This window comes from Mobula birostris, chromosome 6 (genome assembly GCF_030028105.1).
Source record: "Mobula birostris isolate sMobBir1 chromosome 6, sMobBir1.hap1, whole genome shotgun sequence".
Lineage (NCBI taxonomy): Eukaryota > Metazoa > Chordata > Chondrichthyes > Myliobatiformes > Myliobatidae > Mobula > Mobula birostris.
In genome coordinates, this window is record NC_092375.1 from 49,086,708 (window position 1) to 49,114,104 (window position 27,397).

At 42.3% G+C, this 27,397-nt stretch overlaps 2 protein-coding genes across 8 annotated transcripts in view; one reads left to right on the top strand and one right to left on the bottom strand.

Annotated features, from left to right (window-relative positions):
• Positions 1-27,397, top strand: part of caska (calcium/calmodulin-dependent serine protein kinase a) — a 410,842-nt gene that overhangs the window by 124,039 nt on the left and 259,406 nt on the right. The gene's annotated exons all lie outside the window — the stretch shown is intronic.
• Positions 19,747-27,397, bottom strand: part of gpr34b (G protein-coupled receptor 34b) — a 47,047-nt gene continuing 39,396 nt past the window's right edge. Inside the window, exons 3-4 of one of the 3 annotated variants that reach the window (XR_011886316.1) lie at positions 25,137-26,805; positions 19,747-20,475 (exon numbers count right to left, since the gene is read on the bottom strand). Coding sequence is in view for 2 of the 3 variants with exons in the window: in XM_072260442.1 (XP_072116543.1) it covers positions 25,747-26,763 (1,017 nt within the window). In the remaining variant the exon portion in view is untranslated. Of the gene's footprint in view, positions 26,806-27,397 lie in introns of all 3 variants that reach the window. The other 2 variants (XM_072260442.1, XM_072260441.1) reach the window with 2 other exon arrangements.

Below are 27,397 nucleotides of genomic sequence, written 5' to 3' on the forward strand. Positions count from 1 at the left end.
CTGGCCAGAGTACTTTATCTAGAATCTAGCAATCTACACCTACCACATTATATGGTGAATACATGTAATCATAAAATGAAAAGTTATAAGACCATAAGACAAAGGAGCAGAAGTCGGCCGTTCGGCCCATCGAGTCTTCTCTGCCATTTTATCATGAGCTGATCCATTCTTCCATTTAGTCCCACTCCCCCGCCTTCTCACCATAACCTTTGATGCCCTGGCTACTCAGATACCTATCAATCTCTGCCTTAAATACACCCAATGACTTGGCCTCCACTGCTGCCCGTGGCAACAAATTCCATAGATTCACCACCCTCTGACTAAAAAAATTTCTTCGCATTTCTGTTATGGCAAAGCAGTCTTTATTAAATGAGATTTAAAATGCATTTTTTTTGCATCTGTATTTTCTTGGGAGATGGATACAGAATCTATAGAAGTGAGGCAAAGGGGCGTCAACTTCATGGACCCTGTACAAATTACAGAAGAGAAGGTGCATGCTACCCTGAAGCAAATTAGGGTGGATAAATTCCCTAAACCTAACAAGGTGCTCTTTGGCCCTATGGGAGGCAAGAGCACAAATTGCTGGACAGAGATATTTAAAACATCCTTAGCAACAGGAGAGGTACCAGAGGATTGGAGGATAGCCAATGTTGTTCCATTGTTTATAGTAGAAACAAGGAAATTATAGACCAATGAGTCTGACATCAGTTATGGAAAAGTTATTAAAAAGTACTCTAAGGGACCGGATAGGTATCTATTTGGAAACATATGAACAGATTAAGGATAGCCAGCATGCTTTGTGTGTGGTAAGTCATGTCAAACCAATCTAATAGTTTTTTTGAGGAAGTTACCAGGAAAGTGGGCGAAGGCAAGGTACTGAATGTTATCTACATGGACTTTAGTAAGGCATTTGACAAGGTCTTAAATGAGAGTCTGGTCAGGAAGATCCAGTCATCCAGCATTCAGGATGAGGTAAATTGGATTAGACATTGACTTTGTGGGAGAAGCCAGAGAGTGGTAGTAGAGGATTGCCCCTCTGACCATAGGGCTGTGGCTAGTTGTGTACCACAGGAATCAGTGCTAGGTCCTTTGTTATTTGTAATCTAAATCAATGTTCTGGATGATCATGTGCTTAACTGGATCAGCAGATCTGCAGATGACACCAAAAATGGGAGTGTAGTGGAGAGTGAAAAAGACTATCATGGGTTGCAGAGGGATCTGCATCAGCTAGAAAAATGGGCTGAAAAATAGCAGATGAAATTTAATGCAGACAGGTTCGAGGTGTTGCACTTCGGTAGGACCAACCAGGGCAGGTTTTTTCTCAGTGAACAGTAGGTCACATGAGTAGTGATAGAGCAAAGGGATCTGGAAATACAGGTATATAATTCATTGAAAGTGGCATCACAAGTAAATAGGTTCATAAAAAAAGCTTTTGGCACATTGCCTTTCATAAATGTAAGTACAGGAGATGGAATGTTATAAAGTTGTATAAGATATTGAGGCATAGTTTGAAGTATTGTGTGCAGCTTTGGTCATCTACTTACAGGAAAGATGTAAACAACGTTGAAAGAGTGCAAGGAAAATTTACAAGGATGTTGCTGAGTCTGGAGGACCTGAGTTATAAGGAAAGATTGAATAGGTTAGGACTGTATTCTTTAGAACATAGATGATTGAGAGGAGGTTTGATAGAGGTATACAAAATTGAGGGATATGTATAGGGTAAATGCAAGCAGGCTTTTTCCACTGAGGTTGTGTGAGACTGGAACTAGAGGTCATTGGTTAAGGATGAAAGGTGAAATGTTTAAGGGGAACTTTGTAGGGATTCCTTAACTTCATTAAGCAAAGTTCGCCCAGACTGTTACTGTGTTTGTTATGTGTTACGTTGTACGTTATTGCATTTTGGAGTGGGTTTTCTCTGATATATACATACATGTGCATGAGTGCGCGTGCGCACACGCACACAGTCACCATTTGTTTGCGGGGTGAGTAAAGTGTACAATAGAAGTAATTACACTCGTGTCGATTTTTGTCAACACTCCTACATTGGTGACCACTACATTCCTCTGGACGATTCCAGATTGACTTCGCTCATTTTACAATTATGACTGCAAATGCCGTTATTCTCAAGCTCCCTAAATTCTGGCAGGGACGTGCCGCTATTTGGTTTGTTCAGGCAGAGGCCCAATTTGCAGTGTGGGGAATCTCGCAAGGTGACACAAAAAATTACTATGTCGATGCAGCATTAGACAGCTCTACGGTGATCAGGTTGATAAGTGTCCTGCAACATCCCCTGGCAGTCAGCAGGTATGAGACTCGTAAGTAACTCCTACAATCTTTCGAGCTTTCCAAGTCTGAGTGTGCCCATCGGCTCCTCTCACTGCCCGGCTTAGGTGACTCCAAGCCATCGGAGTTGATGGACCACATGTTGTACCTCCTAGGTGGACATCAGTCATGTTTCATCTTCAGAGGGCTTTTCCTGCAACAACTACCAGGTGAGTTGTGGTCGGCTCTAGCTGGCTCTCCCCTCAAAGACATCCAGGCTCTAGCAAGAGAGGCTGACATATTTTCCATCATCAAGAGAGTTTGTGTGACCATGCAGCTGGACGACTTTGCCACCTCGCTGCCACTTGAACATGAGACAATTGCCACGGCTAAACAACTGTCTCCTCCCCAGTGTTTCTACTACATGAGGTTTGGGCCGAGAGCTAAGAAGTATCGCCCACCCTGTGGGTTCAAGGAGTTGGGAAAATGGAATGACCAGTGCCCCATTACCTGCTATGGGCGTCAGCAGGTCAGGCAGTTTGTTGTTCGTTACAGACTCTGTTTCCGGGTGCCGTTTCCTCTGTAACACGTGTGCTCAGGTGAGCATCCTGCCCACGTCTAAATTGGACATAACTGGGAATATGGACCATGTCTCAAGGCTGCGAATGGCAGCGCCATCGGGACTTTTGGTATGCATGAAATGGGTGTTGTGTTTTGGTGGGCAGAAGTTCCACTGGAATTTTGTGTTGGCAGCAGTGTCTACACCCTTGCTGGGGGCCAACTTCCTCTGCGCCAGTAGCCTTCTCATTGATGTCCAGAACTGGCACTTCATCAATGCAGAGACTTTCTACTCCCTCTTCGCACACTCAGCACAACCAGCACTTCAAAGTTGTCCAGCACCCTTTCCGCCTCCGACAACTTCCTCTGCCTGCTTGCTGAGTTCCCAGACCTGACCAAGGCCACCTTCGTCCTCACCACTGGCCCGCCCGTACACGCCCACACTAGGCACCTCGACCCGGAGAAGCTAGCCGTTACCGAGGCTGGGTTTGATGCCATGGAGCAAAACTGGTGGGGGGGGGGGGGGGGGGTGACATCCATGTGGCAATTACTGCCGCCTCAATGACGCCACGACCCCTGACTGATACCCGATCCTGCACATCCAGGATTTCTCTGCCTGCTTGGCTGGGAAAATTGTTTTCTGGAAGGTGGACCTTGTTTGCAGTTACCATGTCCCTGTCCACCCGAGTAACATTCCAAAACTGCTGTTATTACACAGTTTGGTTTGTTTTGAGTTCCTTCAAATGCGGCCCAGACTTTTCAGCGCCTCACGAACAGTGTTCTCAGGGATTTGACATTCCTGTTTGTTTACCTAGATGACATTTTGATAGCCAGTTCTTCTAGGAATGAACACTTCATATACTTGAGAAACCTTTTCGAACACCTTTGTCAACACGGTCTTATCGTCAACCTGGTGAAGTGCCAATTTGAACAGTCTGTGGTTGATTTCCTCAGACACATCAATGTAGCAGGGGAAGATCCCCTGCCGGCTAAAGTTGGTGCTGTTAAGCACTTCCCTCAGCCAGTTGCTGTTAAGGCCTTGCAGGAGTTTTTGGGCATGGTGAACTTTTATCACCAGTTTGTCCCCAAAGTGGCTCAGCTCATGCTAAGAGGCCCTTAACGGCAAAGCGGCCAAGCACATTGTGGACTGGACAGAAAAAAGGTCTAAGGCATTCTCGGACACTAAGCAGGCATTGCCTAATGCAGTGCTGCTAACATGCCCCCTCCCACACACACTGATCACCCTCACCACGGACAGATCAGATTGCGCGTTAGGTGCAATGCATGAGTAGTTGGTCAATGGTGTTTGGCAACCTTTCGGCTTTTGTAAGCCATCAGCTTTGCCCCTGCTAGCACAAGAACAGCACGTTCAGCCGTGAGCTGCTCAGCTTGTACTTGGCAGTGCGGCATTTTTGTTTTCTCCTAGAAGGCAGTCCATTTACGGCTTTTGTGGATCATAAACCCGCAACATTTGCCATGGCTAAGGTCTCTGAACCTAGGTCTGCTCAACAGCAGCTCCATCTTTCTTTTATTTCAGAGTTCACCATGGACATCCAGCATGTTGTGGGGAGGTGTAACCTCATGGCTGACTATCTTTCCTGGTCCTTCATTGGTGCTGTCCATTTGGGTGTGGGCTACGCTCGGATGGCAGCGGACTAGGTTTCGGACCCGAGCATGCAGGTGCTGCATTTGGCAGACACAGGCTTGAATTTGGTGGATGCTGCTTTCGGTGACTGCAGTATTTCACTACTGTTTGATGTGTAAAGGGGCAACCCAGGCCAGTTGTGCCAGCGAGCTGGCGTTGGGATGTTTTGGATGCAGTCTACGGGCTTTCTCATCCAGGCCGGAGGGCATCGCAGAAACTGGTGACAAAAATGTTTGTGTGGCATGGGCTTATGAAGGACGTCAGGCTTTGGGCTAATGCTTGTTTGGCGTATCAACATGTGAAGATGCATCTACACGGTTATTTCCTCAGCGGTTTGATCAGGGCATAACTGCGCAAACGCGTGGATGTCGGGCAGTGAGAAAAGCGAGAAGAAGTTAAAAGAAGACAGCCTTAGAGCTTTATAGTGGCACGGCCGTAGAAAATGAAGAGGACATGGAGGGATTGTCTCTGTGGGTGGAAGTTAGAAATAGGAAGGGGTCAAAAACTCTACTGGGTGTTTTTATAGACCACCCAATAGTAACAGGGACATTGAGGGGCAGATAGGGAGACAGATTCTCGAAAGGTGTAACAATAACAGGGTTGTGGTGCTGGGAGATTTTAATTTCCCAAATATCGATTGGCATCTCCCTAGAGTGAGGAGTTTAGATGGGGTGGAGTTTGTTAGGTGTGCTCAAGAAGGTTTCTTGACATGATATGTAGATAAGCCTACAAGAGGAGAGGCTGTACTTGATTTGGTATTGGGAACTGAACCTGGTCAGATGTCTCAGTGGGAGAGCATTTTGGAGATAGTGATCACAACTCTATTTCCTTTACCATAACGTTGGAGAGAGATAGGAACAGACAAATTAGGAAAGAGTTTAATTGGAGTAAGGGGAAATATGAGGCTATCAGACAGAAACTTGGAGCATAAATTGGAAACAGATGTTCTCAGGGAGATGTACAGAAGAAATGTGACAAATGTTTAGGTGATATTTGTGTGGAGATCTGCACAAAGGTGTTCAAAGGCTGTTGTAAATCTAGTCAAGAAGAAAAGAAGAGCCTACGAAAGGTTTAAAAAAAAAACTAGGTAATAATAGAGATCTAGAAGATTATAAGACTAGCAGGAAGGAGCTCAAGAAAAAATCAGGAGAGCCAGAAGAGGCCATGAGAAGGCCTTGGCAACAGGATTAAGGAAAACCCCAAGGCATTCTACAAGTATGTGAAGAGCAAGGAGATAAGACATGAGAGAATAGGACCAATCAAGTGTGATAGTGGAAAAGTGTGTATAGAACCGGAGGAGATAACAGAGTACTTAGAGAATACTGAAGCAAAGTATTCTCTACGGAAAAGGATCTTGGCGATTGTAGGGATGAATTACAGCTGACTGAAAAGCTTGAGCATGTAGATATTAAGAAAGAGGATTGCAGGAGCATTTGGAAAGCATCAAGTTGGATAAGTCGCCAGGACTGGGCGAGATGTACCCCAGGCTACTGTGGGAGGCAAGGGATGAGATTGCTGAGCCTCTGGCGATGATCTTTGCATCATCAGTGAGGACAGGAGAGGTTCTAGAGGATAGGAGGGTTGCGGATATTGTTCCATTATTCAAGAAAGGGAGTAGAGATAGCTCAGGAAATTATAGACCAGTGAGTCTTACTTCAGTGGTTGGTAAGTTGATGGAGAAGATCCTGAGAGATGGGATTTATAAACAATTGGAGAGGCATAATGTGATTAGGAATAGTTAGCATGGCTTTGTCAAAGGCAGGTCGTGCCTTACGAGCCTGATTGAATTTTTTGAGGATGTGACTAAACACATTGATAGTAGAGCAGCAGATGTAGTGTATATGGATTTCAGCAAGGCATTTGACAAGGTACCCCATGCAAGGCTTATTGAGAAAGTAAGGAGGCATGGGATCCAAGGGGAAATTGCTTTGTGGATCCAGAACTGGCTTGCCCACAGAAGGCAAAGCGTGGTTGTAGACAGGTCATGTTCTGTATGGAGTTCGGTCACCAGTGGTGTGCCTCAGGGATCTGTTCTGGGACCCCTACTCTTCGTGATTTTTATAAATGACCTGGATGAGGAAGTGGAGGGATGAGTTAGTAAATTTGCTGATGCCAGAAAGGTTGGAGGTGTTGTGGATAGTGTGGAGGGCTGTCAGAGGTTACAGCGGGACATTAATAGGATGCAAAACTGGGCTGAGAAGTGGCAGATGGAGTTCAACCCAAATAACTGTGAGGTGGTTCATTTTGGTAGGTTAAGCATGACAGAATACAGTTATAATGGTAAGACTCCTGGCATTGTGGAGGATCAGAAGGATCTTGGGGTCAGAGTCCATAGGACAGTCAAGGCTACTGCGCAGGTTGACTCTGTGGTTAAGAAAGCATATTGTGCATTGGCCTTCATCAGTCGTGGGATTGAGTTTAGGAGTCGAGAGGTAATGTTGCAGCTATTTAGGACCCTGGTCAGACCCCACTTGGAGTACTGTGCTCAGTTCTGGTCACCTCACAACAGGAAGGATGTGGAAACTATAGAAAGGGTGCAGAGGAGATTTACTAGGATGTTGCCTGGATTGGGGAGCATGCCTTATGACAATAGGTTGAGTGAACTCGGCCTTTTTTCCTTGGAGCAACAGAGGATGAGAGGTGACCTGATAGAGGTGTATAAGATGATGGGAGGCATTGATCGTGTGGATAGTCAGAGGCTTTTTCCCAGGGCGGAAATGGCTAGCATGAGAGGGCACAGTTTTAAGGTGCTTGGAAGTAGGTACGGAGGAGATATCGGGGTAAGTTTTTTTTATGCAGAGAGTGGTGAGTGCTGGAATGGACTGCCTGCGATGGTGGTGGAGGCGGATACGATAGGGCCTTTTAAGAGGCTCCTGGATAAGTATGTGGAGCTCAGAAAAATAGAGGGCAATGGGTAACCCTAGGTAATTTCTCAGGTAAGAACATGTCCGGCAAAGTTTTGTGGGCCAAAGGGCCTGTATTGTGCTGCAGGTTTTCTCTGTTTCTATGACATGCCAAGGCTCCTTTCGTGGTCCCTGAGCAGTATTTCAATCACATGAATGTGCATTTGGTTTGTCCGTTGCCTCTGTTCGGCGTGTTTACTCACCTCCTCACCATCACTGAGAGCACGTTGGCTGGAGGCAGTGCCGCTGTCATCTATTTCACCCATAGAGGTGGCGTGAGGATTCATTGGCTCGTGATTCGCTCGGCTGGGCGTCCTGTTGGATATCTCTTCAGACCAAGTGACACAGTGTACTTCCAAGTTTTGGGGTGTAGTTGACCATGACCTTATCACCCTCGGACCAACCATATGTGCGAGCGGTTCCACCATTCAATGAAAGCTGCTCTCTGTGCATGGTTCAGTGATGGTTGTTGGGTGGACAGACTGCTGAGAGTCACATTGGGCCTGAGGATAGCCCCTGAGGTAGACCTTCAGTTCTCTTCTGTGGAGCTCGTTTTCAGGCAACCCCTGTGGATGCCAGGAGAGTTTCTCCCAACAACCATGGTCTCGCGGTTGGCTTTTATTGACAGCACCAAAACTTTCACTCCTGTGCCCATGATGCAGCGTGGCCTGCCACGGTCACTCGTTGCTGGGTCTGCGGGACACGAAATACATGTTTGTGCGTAGGGCTACCTTATGGCGGCCCGTTCCACGTGTTGAAAGCAGGGGATTTTTTTTTACACTGTACTTTGGAGGTATCCCGGACAGTGTTTCTGTGGATCATCTCGTCTGCCCATTTGGCCCTGGATTCTCCAGTGGAAGTGTCCTCCCACCTCCAAACCTTCTGTCATTGACTGTTCATCCTTCCTTGCACCTGCCTGTGAAGGCAGGAGTAGGTTCATCTGAATTTTGCGGACCCCTGCTCATTTGACTTCGTCTGCTAGGGCGAATTCTAGGGGGCTTGTGTAGGGACTCCTTAAATTCATTAGGCAGAGTTCATCCAGACTGTTGAGGGTTGAGTTTGCCATGTGTATATGTATATACATACACGCACACATACACATGCCCACGCACACACATACACGCATGCATGCGCACATACACACACACACACATACAATGTCGCCATTTACGCGGTGAATATAGTGTACGATAGAAGTAATTACACTTGTGTCAATATTTGTTGACACTCCTACAACTTCCTCACCCAGGGTGGTGGAGAATGTAGAACGAGCTGCCAGTGGAAGTGGTGGATGCGAATTAGATTTCAACATTTGATTACTAATTTGTTTGATTTGGCACAACATTATGGGCCAAAGGACCTGTTCCTTTTCTATACTGCTTTGTGTTCTATGTTCTATTTAAGAGAAATTTAGATAGGTACATGAAACAGAGGGGTATGGAGAGCTATAGTTGATGGGACTAGGCAGATTAATTGTTATACACAGATGAGATAGGCCTGAGGGCCTGTTTCTGTGACTCTCTCAGTGCACATGTCCAAATTTTTAAAAATTCTACCCAACTCTTATCACTTTGGCCGTCCATCCCATGTACCCACCGTGCAAACCGTGCTCTTCAGATCTTTAAGTATTTCTCTTTTCATCTTAAACTTGTGCTCTCTTGCTTTAGACTTTCCTGTCCTTGGAAAAACTGATCATCCACCTTGGCCATGCTTCTCGTGATTTTGTAAACCTCTGTAAGGTCACCCAGCAACCTCGAGGACAGTGAGAAAATGGTCGGAGGTGCTCCAGGGTTGTTTTGAGGTGACAGACTGGCAAGCACTCTGTGAGCCACATGGAGAGGATATTGATGGGCTCACAGAGTTCATCACTGATTACATCAACTTCTGTGTGGACTGCAATGTTCTGACCAGAACTGTCCTTTGTTATTCAAATAACAAGCCATGGGTGACAAAGGACATTAAGGACATCCTGAACGCTAAAAAGAGGGCATTTAGAGATGGACATAGGGAGGAGCTGAGGGCAATACAGAGGGACCTGAAAGCCAGGATCAGGGAGGCTAAAGACAGGTACAGGAGGAAGCTTGAGTGGGAACTCCGGCAGAACGACATGAGAGTGGTCTGGAGGGGGATGAGGACCATCACTGGGTTCCGGCAAACTAGCAACAGAGGAGCTGAAGGCAGTGTGGACAGGGCCAATGAACTTAACCTGTTCTTGAACAGATTTGACATTGTGGCCCCTGCCCATCCCCCACATGAGCCATCTGTTGTCGGCCCCCAACCAACACACATTCCACTCTCCCCTCCTACCCCACCTCACAGTTCCCCACCCAGCTCTCATGACTATACCCCTTCCCCACACGAAATCACCACGGTGGGCTTCACAGCTGAACAGGTGAGAAGACAGCTGAAACGTCTCAACCCAAGCAAGGCTGCAGGACCAGATGGTGTCAGTACCAGGGTGCTCAAAGCCTGTGCCCCTCAACTATGTGGAGTACTTTGCCATGTATTCAACCTGAGACTGAGGCTCCGGAGGGTTCCTGTACTGTGGAAGACGTCCTGCCTCGTCCCTGTGCCGAAGACGCCGTGCCCAGCGGCCTCAATGACTACAGACTGGTGGCATTGACCTCCCACATCATGAAGACCCTGGAGAGACTTGTTCTGGAGCTGCTCCGGCCTATGGTCAGGCCACACTTAGATCCCCTCCAGTTCGCCTACCAGCCCCGACTAGGAGTTGAGGATGCCATCGTCTACCTGCTGAACCGTGTCTACGCCCACCTGGACAAGTCAGCGAGCACTGTGAGGGTCATGTTTTTTGACTTCTCCAGTGCATTCAACACCATCCGCCCTGCTCTGCTGGGGGAGAAGCTGACAGCGATGCAGGTGAATGCTTCCCTGGTGTCATGGATTCTTGATTACCTGACTGGCAGACCACAGTACGTGTGCTTGCAACATTGTGTGTCCGACAGAGTGATCAGCAGCACTGGGGCTCCACAGGGGACTGTCTTGTCTCCCTTTCTCTTCACCATTTACACCTCGGACTTCAACTACTGCACAGTCTTGTCATCTTCAGAAATTTTCGGTTGACTCTGCCATAGTTGGATGCATCAGCAAGGGAGATGAGGCTGAGTACAGGGCTATGGTAGGAAACTTTGTCACATGGTGTGAGCAGAATTATCTGCAGCTTAATGTGAAAAAGACTAAGGAGCTGGTGGTAGACCGGAGGAGAGCTAAGGTACCGGTGACCCGTTTCCATCCAGGGAGTCAGTGTGGTCATGGTGGAGGATTACAAATACCTGGGGATACGAATTGACAATAAACTGGACTGGTCAAAGAACACTGAGGCTGTCTACAAGAAGGGACAGAGCCGTCTCTATTTCCTGAGGAGACTGAGGTCCTTTAACATCTGTCGGACGATGCTGAGGATGTTCTACGAGTCTGTGGTGGCCAGTGCTATCATGTTTGCTGTTGTGTGCTGGGGCAGCAGGCTGAGGGTAGCAGACACCAACACAATCAACAAGCTCATTCGTAAGGCCAGTGATGTTGTGGGGATGGAACTGGACTCTCTGACGGTGGTGTCTGAAAAGAGGATGCTGTCCAAGTTGCATGCCATCTTGGACAATGTCTCCCATCCACTATATAATGTACTGGGTGGCCACAGGAGTACATTCAGCCAGAGACTCATTCTACCGAGATGCAACACAGAGCGTCATAGGAAGTCATTCCTGCCTGTGGCCATCAAACTTTACAACTCCTCCCTTAGAGGGTCAGACACCCTGAGCCAATAGGCTGGTCCTGGACTTATTTCATAATTTACTGGCATAATTTACATATTACTATTTAACTATTTATGGTTCTATTACTATTTATTATTTATGGTGCAAGTGTAATGAAAACCAATTTCCCCCGGGATCAATAAAGTATGACTATGACTATCTGCTGCCTCAGCTCCAGGGAAAACAGTGGCAGCCTATCCATTCTCTCTTTATAACTCAACCCCTCCAGTTCGGCAACATCAGTGTGACTCTTTCTACTTAATCACATCCTTCCTATCGTACGCTAACCAGACCTGCAAACAGTACTTTAGCTGCAGTCTCACCAGCGTTGTGTACAGCTGGAGCAAGATATTCCAATTCTTGTAGTCAGTGCCCGGACTGAAGGTTACCATGCTGTGTGCTTCCTTCAGCACCCTTTGTCGCCTCCTTCAAGAAATTATGTACTTGTATCCCTCTGTGTTTCTGTTCAACAAGACTCCAGTGGGCCCTACCATTCACTCTGTGTGTCCTGCTCTGGTTTAACTTCCCAAAATGCATCACTTCACATGAAATAAATTTCATTTGTCATTTCCTTGCCTAGTTTCCCAGTTGGTCAATAATATGCTGTGGTAACCTTGCATAACCTTCACTGTCTTCTACACCACTAATTTTGGTGTCTTCTGCCAACCATACTTATGCCATCTATTAATATGTCAAACAGTGTACCACAATCAGATCCATGTGGCACTCCACTAGTCTCAGGCCTCCACTCTGATAAACAGCCCATCGTTACCGCATTTTACTCCTATTTTATATCCAATTGTCTAAATCACCCTCGATCCCTTGTGATCTAACCTTTGGATCATGTGCCCTGCCCTCATCTATCCTTTGGGTCACCTCCTCAAATAAAGTCTCAAATTTGTATGACAAGATTTCCATCATTCCCAGTCCTACAGACTATTCCTCATCAGTCCTTGCACTTCCAAATGCATATCGAGCCTGTATCTCAGAATCTCCTCTTGTAACTTTCCCACCACTGGTGTTGGATTCACCAGCCTATGGCCTTGATTTGTCCCTGCAGCCCTTCTAAATAAGGGAGGACATTAACCAAGCTCCAGTGTCTGATACAAACATCTCTTTTAGGGAACGCCAAGCAGTTTCTTCCCTTGCTAACCACAATGTCCTAGCATACACTTGGCCAGGTCTTTATGCTCTTCAATATTGCCAATACCTTCTCATTCATTATGTTGATGAATATCACTGTTCTCTTTGCCAATCTAACTGGCTGGTATGATCTTCTCTAAAGTAAATACAGAAAAGAATTATGAATTTAAGACTTTTCACATCTCATGTTACTCCACAAGTAGGTGACCTTAAAAGGACTGCACACGTACCACACTTGAGGCTGCTTAACAAGAGCAGAGCCCGTAGTATTACAGGAAAGATACTGGCATAGGTAGAAGATTGGCTGACCGACAGGAGGCAAAGAGTGAGAATAAAGGGGGCCTTTTCTGGTTGGCTGCCGGTGACAAGTGGTATTCTGCCAGGGTTGGTGTTGACGCTGCTCCCTTTCATGTTATATGTTAATAATTTGGATGACAGAATTGATGGCTTTGTGGCCAAGCTCGCATGCAATAGGAAGATGGTTGGAGGGGTAGGTAGCATTGAGGAAGCAGGAGTCTGCAGAAGGGTTTAAACATGAGGAAAATGAGCAAAGAAGTGGCAGGTAGAATAAAGTGTGGGGAAGTGTATGATCATGCACTTTGGTAGAAGGAATAAAGGTGTAGATTATTTTCTAAATGGAGAGCAAATTAAAGAAATCAAAGGTACAAAGGGACTTGGGAGTCCTTGTGCAAAATTCCTAAAACGTTAATTTGCAGGTTGAGTGGATGATAAGGAAGGCAAATGCAATGTTAGAATTCATTTTGAGAAGACTAGAATATAAAAGTAAGGATGTAATGCTGTGGCTTTAAAAATTGGTCAGACAACACTTGGAGTATTATGAGGTTTTGGGACCCTTATCTAAGAAAAGATGTGCTGGCTTTGGAGAGGGTCCAGAGGAGGTTTGCCCAAATTATTTTTTTTAGAGATATAGCACAGAATAAGTCCATCAGCATTTGGAGCCGCACCACCCAGCAACCCGACAACCCCTGTTTAACTCTAACTCAATCAAGGGGCAATTTATAATGATCATTTAACCTACCCAGTATGTCCTTGGACTGTGAGAGGAAACCAGAGGAATAGGAGACCATGCATTCCACAGGGAGGACGTACAGACTCCTTACAGAGGATGTCATGTTTGAATTCCAAACACCAAAGCCCTGAGCTGTTAAGTGTTACATTAACCACCACACTAACGGGATTCCGAATATGAAAGGATTCACATATGAAGAGTTGCTTGATAGCTCTGGGCTTGTACTTACTGGAGTTTAGAAGAATGAGGGGGGAAATCTCATTGAGACCTATTGAATGTCAAAAGACCTTGATAGAATAGATGTGGAGAGGATGGGGGAGTTTAGGACCAGAGGGCACAGCCTCAGAATAGAGGGATGACAATTTAGAACAGAGATATGGAATTTCTTTAGCCAGAATGTGGTGAAACTGTGGAAATCATTGCCATAGAGAGCTGTAGAGATCAAGTCACTAGATATATTTAAAGTAGGGATCGATGTGTTCTTGATTAGTCAGGGCATCAAAAGTTATGGGATAGGGGAGGCTGGAGAATGGGATGGTTGTTGTTGTTTCTTTCCACGCCGTGTGGCACATCGGGCATCAACCTTGCTGTTTCTTTAGCATTTTGTCTGTTTTTTTAACAATGCCAAGTTGCTGGCTCGACGCTCAACCCAGCACGGATGGAAGGCGTGCAAGGGGCCTGCCAGATCTGAACCCGGGACCATTCGCCTCGAAAGTCTGGTGTGGTGCTACTGTATTGCCAGCCAGTAAAGAATGGGGTTGAGAGATAATAAATCAGTCATGATGGAATGGTAGAGCAAACCTGATGGGCCAAATGGCTTAATTCTGCTCTTATGTCTTATGGTTCTGTTCTCTCCAATTACTCTTCGTGTACTGATTTTTTTTAGGATTTTCTTTTTCCTTATCTCTCAAGAGTATCTTGTGTCCCACATTTACGCCACAGATTTTCTTAACTACACTGCTACATCCCTTGTTTCTCATGGAATTCGCTTGATCCCTTCTTACCTATACCTGGCCTATGCCACCTTCTTTTTCCTGATTAGAGCTTCAATATCCCTCATCAACCAGGGTTCCCTAATCTTGCCAGCATTGACCTTCACTCTGCCAAGAACATTTTGGCCCCAAGCTCTTCATCTCTCACTTGCAAAGCCTTCTACTTTCTAGATATCCCTTTATCTATAAGCAGTCTCTCCCAATCAGCCTTTGCCCATTCTAGTCTAATGCCTTACACATCAGGGGTGTGCACATCAGGTGATGGGGACAGGTAAAAGGAGACATGCAGAGCATGTTTTTTTTTACACAGTGCAGGTGCCTAGAATAGGCTGCAGATAAGATGGTAGTATTTAAGAGGACGTTGGAAGCTGCCCCCCAGTCTTGCTGATGTAAATGCCCTGTGTGCCATCTTTAAACTACTATAACTACAGAGCAAAGTGAAAGATCTTGCATTATATTAACTTGCAACTAACTGCTCAGCCTCTGTGCTGAAGTTTTTCATGACAAAGCCTCAGCAATTGTACATCAAACATAGCTCTACTGTCTCACAATAGCTCATTTCTTTTTAAATCTTTGCTCTGAGATTGATTGGTAGCACCTCAATAGTTAGGACATAGAAAGTAAGCTCATCTTGCTCTCAATTCTTTTACATTCTTTAAAATGTCTTAATCCTCACTTAGAGTGCCTATTAAAAAGTATTCACTCCCCCCCCAAGAAGATTTCACGTTTTGTTTACAACATTGAATCACAGTGTTGTTTTGTTTACAACATTGAATCAAATTTGTCTTTTTTGACACTCGTCAACAGGAAGGACTCTTTTGTGTCAAAGTGAAAGCAGATCTCAACAAGGTGATCTAAATTAATTCCATATATAAAACACAAAATAATTGATTGCATTAAGTATTCACCCCCCTTTAATATGACACACCAAATCATCACTGGTGTAGCCCGTTGGTTTTAGAAGTCACATAATTAGTTAAATGGAGATCACTGTGTGCACTTCAGGTGTTTCAATTGATTGTAGTAAAAATATACCCGTATCTGGAAATTACATCATTAAGACAAGAACACTCCAAGCAACTCCACAAAATGTTATTGAAAAGCACAAGTAAGGAGAAGGATACAAGAAAATTTTCAAGTCACTAAATATCCCTTGAAGTACAGCTGTGTCAGTCATCAAGAAATACAAATTTTGTAGAAAGAATATGGCACAGCTGTATATCTTCCTAGAGCAGGCTGTCCTCAAAAACTGAGTGACCATGCAAGAAGGGGTCTAGCGAGGGAGGCCATCTAGAGACTTATGACAACTCTGGAGGAGTTACAAGTTTCAGTAGCTCAGATGGCAAAGACTGCATACAACAACTGTTGTCTGGGTGCTTCACCAGTTGCAACTTTATGGGAGAGTGGCAAAGAGAAAGCCACTTTTGGAAAAAAAACACATGAAATCCCAGCTAGAGTTTACGAGAAGGCATTTGGGAAGCTCTGAAGTCAGCTGGAAGAAGAGCCTATGGTCTGATGAAATCAAAATTGAACTTTTTGGCTATCAGACTAAATGCTATGTTTGGCGTAAGCCAAACACCGCATATCTTCAAAAACTCACCATCTCTATCGTGAAGTAGGCTTGTGAAGGTAAAGGGTAAAATGAATGCAGCAAAATACAGGGCAATCCTGGGGCTAAAATCTGATGCAGTCTGCAAGAGAACTGCAACTTGGGAGAAGATTTATTTTCCAGCAAGACAATGACCTCAAGTATAAAGCCAAAGCTACACAGGAATGCTTAAAACAACAAAGTTAATGTCCTGGAGTGGCCAAGTCAGAGTCCAGACCTCAATCCAATTGAGAACTTGTGGCTGGACTTGAAAAGGGCTGTTCACTCATGATCCCCATGCAAACTGACAGTACTTGAGCAGTTTTGTAAAGAAGGATGGGGGAAATTGCGGTGTCCAGATGTGCAAAGCTGATAGAGACCTATCCACACAGACTCAAGGTTGTAATTGCTGCAAGAGGTGCATCTACTAAATATTAGCTTGAAGGGGGTGAGTAATTATGCAATCAATTATTTAGCGTTTAATAATTGTAATAAGTTAAGACCATTTTGTAGAAATTTGTTTTCACTTTGACACAAAAGTCTTTTCTGTTGATCAGTGTCAAAAAGCCAAATTAAATCCACTGTGAAACAATAAAACATGAAAACTTCTGGGTTGGCGGGTTGTGAATACCTTTTATAGGCACTGTGTTTAGAACCTCTGGCCTTTTATCTCCTTAAGGAGGTAGATAATGCTTCTCTGAAATGTACATAATTATAGAACTGTACAGCACAGGAACAGGCCCCTTGGGTCACAATATCTGTGCTTGAGCAAGATACCAAATTAAACTAATCCCCTTTCTTCCCCACTGCAAAATGTCCACATCCTTCCATTCCCTGCACTTTCATGTGTCTGCCTAAAACCTCCTTTCTTGAGTGACACTATTATATCTGCTTCCACTACCACAGCTGCCAGCAGATTCCTGGCCCATATCGCTCTATTTATATATAAAAAAAACTTGCCCATACATCCCTTTTGTACCTCCCCATCTCACCTTAAAATTATGTCCTGTGGTATTCAACATTTCTACCCCTAAGAAAAAGGTTCTGTCTGTCTAGCTACTGTGTGCCGCCTTTGTCTCACTTAATTTTATGGAGTTCTATTTGGTCTCCCTTCAGCTTCATGCTCCAGGAAAAACAATCCTGTTTGACCAATCTCTTCTGACTCTGGTCTTTTCCCTCTAGCAATGAAGGCAAGGGCACTATATAACATCTTTACCATTCATAGACCAATTTGGTATGGATGCAGACCCTTTGGCGCAACAAGTCCATGTTGACCACCCAGTTAATCCCAATTTCTTTGGATTCGGCCCATATTCCTCCGAGACCCACCTCTCCATGTTACCTATTCAAGTGCTTTTTTAAATGATACTATTGTGCCTGCCTCAACCACTTCCTCTGGCAGCTCATTCCATATTCTCGCCACCCATTGCATGGAAAAAGTCCCCCCCTCTCCCGTGCGTGTTGCCCTTCTTAAATCTTTTTCCTCTTACTGTAAATTTGTGTTCCCTTGTTTTTGTCTAGCCTACCCTGGGGATAAGACTGCATTCACCCTTATCAATGCCTTTCATAATTTTAAACATTTTTATAAGATTACCCCTCATTGTGCTACATTTCAATGAATAAAGAACTAGCCTGGCCAGCCTTTCCCTATGTCAAGCTGCCTAGTCTTGGCAACATCCTCTCAAATCTTTTTTGTGGAAATATCTCTATCAGCCACTCTAAAGACCTGGCTTATTTCTCACAAGCAATTCACCATTGTCTATAAATATCAAAGACACAACAGAAGTTATTCATGTTCATCTGGGTCAACAAGAAATTGCAATTTACAAGCTGGAAATGCTGGGAGCACTCAGGTCAGGTGGTATGTGAGGAAGGAGAAACAGAGTTAATGTTTCAAGTCAAAGACCTCTTGTCAAAACATTCTTGATTTCCAGCATCTGAGATTTTGATTTTTTTTTAACTTGGCCTTTCTGCTAAATCAAATGCCACACATTTTTAGCTCAGCCTGGATACTTGCAAAGATTTCTCTTTCAATGGTGTCTTGTCCTTTCTTCATTATGAATGTTGACAGATTTCCATCAATAACGATGTTCAAAATAAGTTTTTCATCAAACCGCTCCTGATGTTTACGGACATCACTGTGGTCTGTGTCTATGTAGCAAATCCCAGCAAGTTTTAATGCCATGAAATATGTACTCGCAGCACATATCAAGCTGTCCATAGATCAACACAATATGGAAATGAGACTTCACTTCCATGGATTCTGTCTATACTTCTTACTGTCTCAGTAAAGCAGCCAGCATAATTGAAATTGAAGATCCCACCCACTATGGACTTAATCTCTTCTCTTCTTTTCCCCTTTGTAACCCCCCACCCCCCCCCCCCAACTTGGACAGAAGAATACAAAATCCTGAAGGCACATACCACCAGGGACAAGAACTGCTGCTATCCCACTGCCTTAAGACTATTGAACAGTTTCTCAGTGCAATAAAATGGACTCTTAATCTCAGTCCACCTTAATTTCTACCTGCACTACACTTAATCTGTAGCACTATTAAACACTGTTATTGTTTCGCCTTGTACTACCTCAATGCACTGCTGTAATCAATTGATCTGTATGAACACAATACAAGGTAAAATTTTCACTGAATCTTTGTACATGTAGCAATAATAAATCAGTTTAGCTTTGAGAAGTTGTTGCACATAGTTCTCATCTTCATCTAACATCACCACCATCATCATCTTTGGTCTCTCTGTATTCATTTCCGGATGTGGTTCAACCCTCGGGCGACCTCTGATGGAATTGGAATGAGAAGCCACTCATTACTTTCAGGATCCATTCACTTTCTCCAAGTTGGTCAGGAGAAAGATTGGATGGCGGTGCTTGGAACACAGATTTGTACAGGATGTTCAGGATGCCCAATTGTTCAAGAATAGTTTTGGTGATAAGACCTTGTTCAGCATATTACCTTAAGAACCAGTTGGCTTGCAAGTGTAATTGCCAGTGGAATATTTGTCAGTAATGCCTCACTAAGTCTACTGGGCCAACATCACCTTTAAACTATCCAGAATAATGAATTTGTCATTCTCTGGTATCTGACATTTATGCTGTCGAGCCTTCAGAAAACCCGCTTCAGGTAGTTGTGGTCAGTGCTTAAGAATTAAGGGTTGTGAGACATTTTCCTGCAGATATTAACTTTGTTGCCATTAGCTAGCCATTGATAATTAATCCTGAAGTTGCTCTGCCATACTGGACTCCAAAGAGAAATGGTCAACATTTCAGGTCTATAACCCTTAATCAGATGAAAGAACTTCAACCTGAAATGTTAACTGTTTCTTTTTTTCCACAGATGCTGCCCGAGTTGCTGAGGATTTCCAGCATCTTCTGTTTTATTTCAGATTCCCAGCATCTGTAGTTTCTTTTGTTTTCATTGGGATCTCATTATTCCTCTTCATACAAGCCAGTCCAGATTGAGTAAAATTAGCAGCATATGCTTAAGGTAAAACTTTATGCTGCAACGCATCTGTTTAGATCTTTGTCAGTCAATGTATCTCAATAATCACCTCGGTCTTTGTGATATCAGTCTTTACCAAAACAGAGGCAAAGAGAGATGTAATTGGGATTTTGGATAGGATAGCAATTGATAAAAAGGGAGTATTGGAAAAGTGAGCTCCACTTCTCCTGAAACCATTGCTTGATCCTGATGGGATGCATTCCAGGTTGCTGAAGGAAATGGAGGAAATTGTTGAAGCCCAAAACATATTGTTTAATTATTACATCTTAAACATTGTAAAGTTCAAAGTAAGTTTATTATCAAAGTACATATATGTCACTATATACTTTCCTGAGATTTATTTTCTTGCAGACATTCATAATAAATGCAAGGAAACATGATAGAACCAATGAGAAACTGCACGTAAAGATGGACAAGCGACCAATGTGCAAAAGCAAACAAATTGTGTAAATACAAACATTTTAAAAAACCAAAGAATAATAAATAGTAAAAACATTTTGTAGAACTGATAAATATCGATAATTGCACCACAGATTTAATGGATCTGTGCTTGTAAATCTGTTTTGTTTCAAATTTAGCTGAAATTTGAACTAACTGGGAACAGAGTTTTATTAACTTTACTCTTTGCTTTAACTCCTAGAAATGGAGTTGGCTTAGTGCCTAAGTACACTAAGAAATAATGATGCCTAAATTAGTTTCATTAAACTATAGATTAAATATTAGCTTTTTGTCATACATACATCAGAACATACAGTGAAGTGGGCTATTTTGCATCAACAACCAACACAGCCTGCAAATGTTGTCAAGCTTCAGGCACCAACATAGCATTCTACAACTAAGACGTCTGTCTTTGGAATCTGACAAGAAACTTGAGCATCCAGAGTAAACCCGTGTGGAGAATGTACAAACTTCTTACAGACAGCAGTGGGAATTCAACCCTGAGCGCTTGCACTGTAAACTGTTATATTGGTCACTATACTCCCATGCTGCCCTTTTCTCTTGATCTTCTTGTGTTCTCTCTGGAGATAATTACAAACTTTGTTTTGCCAAATGAAGAAATGCAATCCTGCAATAAGTGCAAACAATTGTTTATTAATATCTGAATCATAATTAGTAACACCAAAACTTGATACAAATGTTAAGTTTGGTTAACTAACAATGAATTGTACAGTTTTGTACAGAAGCAGTCTTATTGTTTCATAACAATTCAAAATCAACTTATTTAAACAGTCCAGATCAATGTAGAGATTGTTATAACTGATAAAAACTTTGACTTCCAAAATCACTTTTCACATGTCAGGAGCCATCCCTTACGTAAGGCAGACATCAACACTGAAATTAACCATCACATTCAAAGTTGAAGATTGGAGACCTGCACAGAACCGGTCTCACAGGCAACAGTAAACCTCTAACACCACCTCCATCTGCTTTTGTTACTGAGACCTGGACTGCCTAAAGCAGGCAGCTCAAAGAACTTGAAATATACCTCTAACACCGTCAATGCAAAATCCACTTAGTTGACCAGAAAGATGTATCCGTGTCACACTTAGCCCAAATGTCCCCAGCGTAGGGTCAAATTACACCTTGTGGACTCATTGAACAATTTGGTCAGGACACCTTGGCTGCATATCTGACGGACAGTCTGTTTTTTTACTTTCACATGAAAATGATTACCTGTTGGATAGAGGAAATGATACCAGGATGCCTTCTTGGAAAAAGTGCATCTTTCACATTAATTCTAGGGAATTGTTAGGCTATAAAAGCTCACGTTAGGGAGGATTATTTGAAATGATATTGAGAAACTGTCTGTGGAATAAGTATGCAAAAGTCATGTGTAAACAGCAGTAGGTGAACTACCCTATCATCTGCTCTGTTGGGCATCTGTCCTATCTGGTAAAGTCTGTAGTCCCAACACAGACCTCATCAGTCATTTCAGAACTCACAAAACTAGAACGGAAGCAAGTCAGCCTTAACTAAACAATAAGATAAAGTATCGCCATCAAACAGTAATGTGAGAATGACTAGCTGCTCTGCTTTAGTAATATTTGAGGAACAAACACTGGCCAGGGCACCAGAGCCAACCTTTTCTCCTCAAAATAATGCTTTAGAATATTTTTTATTCCGATGGGAGAGCAAAAAAGCCTCAGTAGAACATCTTGTAACTCGATGGTCTAATACTCTCTTGTTGCTGCATTGGAGTGTTGGCCTCAGTGAGTGATTAGAGTGGAATATGAACTCACAAGTAATAAATCTAGAGTTGTCAAAATATTAATAATTCAATAAACACACACAAGATTCTGGAGGAACTTAGCAGGCCAGGCAGCGTCTATGGAAAAAGTATAGTCAACATTTCAAGCTGAGACCCTTCATCCGAACTGGAGAAAAAAGATCATCTTGTATATGGGGTGAAAGCATTGATGTGACACTATTTGGAACTATGGCGAGGGGGAGGTCTCCAAAGATAGATCTTACAATTCTGATTTTTGACTTGGCGACAGTTAAGCTTGAATTTGTTGTTTGCCTGCGGAAAAAGTCTGAAACAAAATTTGTCTTGGTCATCCTGATTAATTGTGTGGCATAAGGATATTGTCATTGAAGCTAAATGTCTCCCAATTGTTCATAAATACACTTAGTAACTGAATCTCCACAGCGCCCCTAGATAGAGAAGTCCAAAGATTCACTATTCGCTAGATAAAGAAATTTCTTCCCATGTCAGTCCTGAATAGCTACATCCTTAATTTGCAACATTGACCTGAAGTTTAGATTCTTCAGGGGAATCTCGGCATTCCTACATTTATCTTATTAAGTTCCACAAGAATTTTATATATTTCTATAAAATCACCTCACATTCTTCTTTAACTCAAGAGTAAAGACCTCGTCCACCGAATCTCTTTCCTCTGAAGACACATACAATTTCCCAGCAATCAACCTGATGATCCTTCACTTTCTCTGTTCCAATTATGTGCTTCACAAGCTGGTAAACAGATAAGCACATGGTATTCCAGATACAGTTTCATTAGGGCTCTGTATATATTTGGAGTAAGTTCACTTGCATTAAAATTCTTTTGTAGCCCCACATACTTTTTGCCTTTTTAATTCATTGCTGAAGCAGCATATTAAAGTTTCAGAAATTTATGTCCTTTGGAACAAGATAAGTGTCTAATTATTCCTTTCCACCACAAATACAGGGAACACAGATTTCACTTTATGAAATTCTCCCATGAATTTTAAATTTTTTTTATAAAAGAGGAAAGTTACTGTAATGCAAACATCTGAATTTATGGAATAGAGATAACAGCTAGTTAATTCAAAGGTAAACTACTCTTCAAAAAGATGGTTTACATGGAACTCATAATCAAACTGGTACATGGTATTTAAGAACATAGGTGCCTGCTCACAGCAGAAGGCAACTTAAGACACTTGGAAACTGCCAAGGCAACTCTCTACTATTGACACTTTTACACAGTATATGTATCTATTGATACTTTGAAACTGACCATTTGAACAATTATACCAGTGATTAAGAAGAGTAGTGTGAACTGCCTTAATGATTATCGTCAAGTAGTACTCTACATATACGGTGATGAAATGCTTTGAGAGGTTGGTCATGGCTAGAATCAACTCCGTCTCAGCAAGGACCTGGACTCAGTAATTTGCCTGTCGCCACAATTGGCCTATGGCAGCCATAATCTCTATAACTCTTCACATGGCCTTGGATAATACAAACACCTCTGTCAGGATGCTTGCTCAGCATTTAAAACCATCATTCCCACAGTCCTGATCAATAAGCTACAGAACCTGGGCCTCTGTGCCTCCCCCTGCAATTGGATCCTCAGCTTCCTAACCGGAAGACCGCAATCTGTGTTGTTCTCCTCCTTGCTGACCGTCAACACTGGCGCACCTCGGGTGTGTGCTTAGCCACTGCTCTATTCCCTCTATATCCATGACTCTATAGCTGGGTAGCTCTTTTACCATCTATAAATTTGTGATGATACAGCTATTGTTGGTAGAATCTCAGATGGAGATGAGAGGGTATACAAGAGCGAGCTATACCAGCTAGTTGACTGGTGTCACAGCAACAACCTTGCACTCAACGTCAGTAAGGCGAAAGAGCTGTTTGTAGACTTCAGGAAAGGTAAGGTGAGGGATCAAAAGTAGATAGAGTGAGCATTTTCAAGCTCCTGGGTGTCAAGATCTCTGAGGATCTAGCCTAGTCCCAACATATTGATGCAGCTATAAAGAAAGGCAAGACAGCAGCTATATTTCATTAGGAGTCTGAAGAGATTTAATTTGTCACCCAAAACACTCAAAATTTCTATACCGTGGAAAACATTCTGACAGACTGCATCACTGTTTGGTATGAGGGGTGGGGGGGGAGGGCTACTGCACAAGACCAAAATAAGCTACAGAAAATTAGTCAGCTCAATCTTGGGTACTAACCTCTGTAGTATCCAAGACATCTTCAAAGAGTGGTGCCTCAGTAAGGCAATGTCCATTATTAAGGACCCCCATCACCCAGGACATGTCCTTTTCTCATTGTTACCATCAGGAAGGAGGTGCAGAAGCCTGAAGGCACACACTCAGTGATTTAAGAACATTCTCTCCCCTCTGTCATCCAATTCCTAAATTGACATTGAACCCATGAACACTGCCTCACTTTATTTTAATATACATCATTTCTGTTTTTGTACTATTTTTAATTTTACTATTTGATATACATATATACTTACTACAATTGATTTATTTTTTCCTTCTATATTGTGTGTTGCATTGTACTGCTGCTGCTAAGTTAACAAATTTCATGACACACACCAATGATAATCTGATTCTCATGTGAGTATTATTATAACTGCATAAGGGGGAAAAGAAATAAGTGATAATTTTAGTCCACCCTTATTAGTGTTTTTGTTAGTAAATATTAGAAATACCAGCTTGGGGACTGTTCCCAAGATGCAACCCTCGTATAACATGGAAATTGAATCTTAAAAATTCAGAGTGTCACCATGTTCATATATTGAAATCCAAATATTTTCAGATGTCTCTTCCTCAATTTATTGCCATATTTTATGCTTCAGTTTGTGGATTTACAAACATGTACCTTTCACTATTGTGACTTTGTCATTGGAAAACAAGCTTTCAGTATGAATTGCAACCATAAGAACAACTATTAATATCACAAAGGGAAATATATTTGATAGAGATCTATCTGCATCTTTAACATCCTGTAATAGTTAAATGTCCAAACTTTTATAATTCATTCATGCCAATTTCACTTTTCAAATCATGCCTCAGAGCAAAAATAATTCATTTCATTCGTAGAACATGTCCATCACTGGCAAGGCTACCATTTATTGACGATCCCTAATTTCCATGAGAATATTTCACTGAGCTTCTAAAGTGAACCATTTCAGTCAAGTAGTTAGATGGAGTTGCAGAATTTTGATAATGGTGGCCGTGAAGTAATGATCTTTCCAAAATTGTATGAAGAGTGACTTAAGGAGAATCAAAAATTTCTGTGCACCTGTTAGTTTTGTCTCTATGAATGTTACAGTTTAGAGTTTGAAAATTAATGTTTAATATGATAAATATTTAACAGTAAGGAATGTTTCTTTGGCCAGCATGGCTCCTAACTTTAGCTCACGTCCAGGCAGACAAGAGTAATTCATCTTATTCCACTTCAATTTTGTAGGTATGAAAAGACTTAAGAAGTCAGGGTGAGTTACTCACCACAAGATGCCATGCCTTTGATCTTCTTTTGTAACCATTGTTTCTTATGTAGTTGTTTCTAGTCAGTAAAGCTCCCAATTGATGATGATTAGGAGGTAGAGAGGGGTCTAATGATGACACAATTGATTGTTAGTAAGCAATGGTTAGATTTCCTCTTGTTGGAGATGCATGCTGTCCATCATTGGTGTGACTGTGAATGGTACTTGCCTTGTCATACTTGCTGAAGTGTTGTCCAAATCATGGTATGGGCCACTTTGTTATCAAAGAAGTTGTGAATGATCTTCCTGGTATAAATAGTTTTATTGATTAACAGGTTCTATGACTGCAGAACTGAGATTCCAAACCTATTTGCATAGTACTTATGCTTCTGTCTGGGTTTAGTAGAAGTATATTCTAGCATACTTTGCTTGAAAAAGCCAAGCTTTCAGTTTCTTGGTATACTTGTTAAAATATTATGTTACTCCATTTAAGCATATGCAAACTGGTTAATTTATTGATTTGTAACTTCAGAAGTCCAAAACATTTTTGGGCATATTGTTAAATATACCAAACGAATGCCATCATATAGCTAGTTTAAGCAATACCGTGAGTATCAAAGAAACTATAGCTTTTATGTGGTTTCACTTCTTGAATCTTTCTGAAATTTTCCAGTAATTAAGCTCAATATAGTTTTTCTAACTGTCTTGGAGAGTAGAAAATACATGATTGGATCCAGGCAACTGTTGAAAGCAGATAACAAAAGTGAAATTTCATTTGTTTTATTTGCCATATTTTTCCAGTAACAGCTTCCTTGCTGGAGCTGAGATGCAATGTAAAAGAAGCGGGAGATGTGAAATGGGACGAAACATATGGTAAAAATAATGGGAATAATAAATGTTTTCATTACAACATTGTTGAAAACTTTCTTGTTGGGCAATTGAGGCTTTTCTCTACTGAGCTTAGAAAGTCTTCTTGCAATCTTTGCATATGAAATAATGAGGAGAAAGAAGACAAGCCAAAAAATCAATACAATGACAAGATTGATGATTATTTTTGAATGAGGTTTTTCTCTATAATGGAAGCACTTGTTGGAATTGTCGGTTGCTGTGTTCCAAAGCTCCATTATACCAATCAGAATGGAGAAACTCCAGATTATGCCACAAATCATACAGCTTCTGCTGGCATCTTTTAGTTTATAGTGCTGCAGTGGCTTTATTATTTTTAAGTACCGATCTATACTAATGAGTCCCAAAAGTACGATGCTAACATACATGTTCAAATAAAACAAAATGCCTATGACTCTGCAGAAATAGTTTCCTAATAGCCATTGGTCATGATTTGCATGGTATGCTATTCTGAAAGGTAGACAGACAATTAAGAGGAGGTCTGCAAATGCCATATTGATCAAATAGACATGAATGGAGTTTTTCTTAGTTTGTACAATGAAAAATACCAGCAGTGCTGAAACATTGCTCAACAGTCCTGTTATGAATATAAAGGAGTAAATTATTGGTAAAAGAACCATTAGAAAATCCTGGTTTATGCCGCAGTTCTGGCTCAGTGTTATATTGGTTTCCATCGTTGCATTCTTCAATGTTATTTCATTTCCTGGCGGCCAGTAGCTTGTTGACAGACTGGTAGTTTCCATATTTTCAGCTGGTGATTATGACTCAGTGTAATCTTTGTATTTCTGCAATAAAACAGCATCTCTTAGCAGAGTTTTTAAAAGAGATTAAATACATTCATAAACACAAGAAATTCTGCAGATGCTGGAAATCCAAAGCAATGCACCCAATATGCAAGAGGAACACAGGTCAGGCAGCATCCATGGAAATGAACAAACAGTTCACGTTTCAGACCGAGATCTTTCTTCAGGAGCTTCATAGATAAATTTATAAAATTTCTTTATTAAGCCAGTTATTCTCATCGGTCAAATTGAATATATTGTAGTGGATATGTAGGAGGACTAAAGTATCAGTTTTTGTAAAAATGGATAAAAGTTCATTTTCTTGATGCTAATTCTATTGCTTTCCCACACTAATTACCTCAGCAGAATCTGAGACTGCAATGTCCCATGAATAAAGACCAGGAATTGGAAGAATAGAAATCTGCACCCAACAAGCAGTGTTTTGGAATGATATATTTGCATACAGAATGTTATGAATCTGGTTGTCATTTAGCAGATTGTGAGCTTCAGAGTCAAACTGTCACATTGAGTTTATGATGCAGTGTCTGTATCAGCAATGAGGAGATCCAGCTTAAAAAGTTGGACTAGGATTGAA